Source organism: Puma concolor, chromosome D1 (assembly GCF_028749965.1).
Source record: "Puma concolor isolate L17-30 chromosome D1, mPumCon1.1.hap2, whole genome shotgun sequence".
Taxonomy (NCBI): Eukaryota; Metazoa; Chordata; class Mammalia; order Carnivora; family Felidae; genus Puma; species Puma concolor.
Window position 1 is genome coordinate 14,487,878 of NC_141676.1, and position 2,090 is coordinate 14,489,967.

Consider the following 2,090-nt stretch of genomic DNA (forward strand, 5'->3'; position numbering starts at 1 on the left):
TCACAAACTTTGAGACCATGACCTGAGCCAAAGTCAGGCACTTAACTGACTGAGCCACCCAGGCACCCCAATGAGATATTTATTTTTAAAACACAAGAATTCATATTCCAACTTTGTTTTTAATTGAAGTGTTACTTGTGTATTATATTTGATCTGTAATGACTGACTATTGACTTAAAGCAATGAAAGTGCACATAAATGATATATCTTATGGACGATACCTAAATTTACAATCAAACTTTCTCTAAATTCTATATCCAAACACTTTAACTTCTGCCAGCAACATAACCATGAAACTTGTCGGGACTACTGTCTCAAGATTAAGACCGTAAAAAACATAATGTGTTGAAATAAATCCTTTGTGATTTACAGATGGTATTTTTCTGAGTGTTAAAACTTTTTTTTTGAGTGTTTATTTTTCTGAGTGTTAAAATTGAGAGTTAAACCTGTGTTCTACCATTTCTTGATCATTTCTGTAGCATTTTGGAAGAATAAAGAAGAATGGATGGAAAAAAATTGCTCTTCTGTGAATGAATTCCTTCTCCTGGGAATTAGCAATAACCCTGGAATTAAAGTGACCCTATTTATCACATTTCTAGTTGTTTATCTCATCATTCTGGTTGCAATCCTTGGGATGATCATTTTAATCAGAATGGATTCCCAGGTTCACACACCAGTGTATTTCTTCCTCAGCCACCTCTCCTTCTGTTATTCTACAGCAATTGGACCCCAGATGCTGGTAGGCCTCACTGCAAAGAACAAGTCAATTCCCTTCTATGGCTCTGCTCTGCAATTCTGGATCTTCTGCACCTTTGTAGATTCTGAGTGTCTACGGTTGGCAGTGATGGCCTTTGATCGCTACAAGGTCATTAGCAACCCCTTGCTCTACACGGCCAACACATCCAGCAGAGTGTGCTTTCTGCTTATGGCTGGGGTTTACATGATGGGAATTGTAGATGCTTCTGTAAATACAATATTAATATTTCACTTATGTTTCTGTCAGTCAAATGTGATCAACAACTTCTTCTGTGATGTCCCACCTCTCCTTTTGTTATCTTGCTCAGATACACAAGTTAATGAGTTAGTGATATTCACCATTTTTGGCTTCATTGAGCTGATTACCCTTTCAGGGCTCTTTGCATCTTACTGTTAGATCATCCTGGCAGTGATAAAGATCCACTCTGCTGAGGGGAGATTCAAAGCTTTCTCCACCTGTGCCTCCCACTTAACTGCTGTTGCAACTTTCCAGGGGACCCTGCTCTTTATGTATTTCCGGCCAAGTTCTTCCTACTCTTCCTACTCTGATCAAGACAAAATGACCTCCTTGTTTTATACCCTTGTGATTCCCATGTTAAATCCTATGATTTACAGCCTCCAGAACAAAGACATGAACAAAGCTCTGAAAAAAAATTAAAAATAGACAGTGGTTTCATTGAAAACTTATATGTATGCATTTTTTTTCTCACAATCTTACACTATAAATCATGGAAATCAGAATTGTTTTGGCTATAATCGTGTGATTCAATAAGTATTTATAACATGTACCAGCCATGCCAAAATGTGTCATTCCCTAAATACTCCAGGCTTCATTTTATACCTTGAGTTTATGTTGGTACTCCTTATTTGTGTGAAATTTTCAGATTCCGAGTTTGCCAAATTTTTGTCTTCAGTCTTTCATTTGTGTATGAATTTAATTTTCTAAATGCTATTGAGTATTTTCTAAGTACCTTTATGTGCTTTGAATTTCATGGTGAATCCAGCAGTTTATTTACTAATAAATCTCATTGCCTAATGGAAGTTAACAATTTTAATTAACACTCAGATTATTTAGAAAACCATAATTACCCATAATGTGAAAAAAAGAAAGAAAGAAATGCTAAACACTATAAAACCAAAGTACATTTTTCAAATACAGTGAAGGAAATTGTTGTTTGAGATGACTTCAAATCCACTTGTTTATGACAAAATAAAATTGTTTTTGAGAGTAAAGTTGTTTTGATATAAAGATATCAAAAGGATATAAGGATATAAGGATGAAATAGGTTTTTCAGGATTTTGTTATCTCATATGTTTTTACTGATAATAACTCA

At 34.9% G+C, this 2,090-nt stretch overlaps 1 protein-coding gene across 1 annotated transcript; it reads left to right on the forward strand.

Moving 5' to 3' along the window:
- Nucleotides 1–375: 375 nt before the first annotated feature.
- On the forward strand, nt 376–1,436 carry LOC112865510 (olfactory receptor-like protein OLF2). Its single transcript, XM_025928612.2, is given in 2 exon segments — nt 376–1,402; nt 1,404–1,436. Coding segments are annotated over 2 exon segments (930 nt in total). The 5' UTR covers nt 376–505.
- Nucleotides 1,437–2,090: the final 654 nt, after the last annotated feature.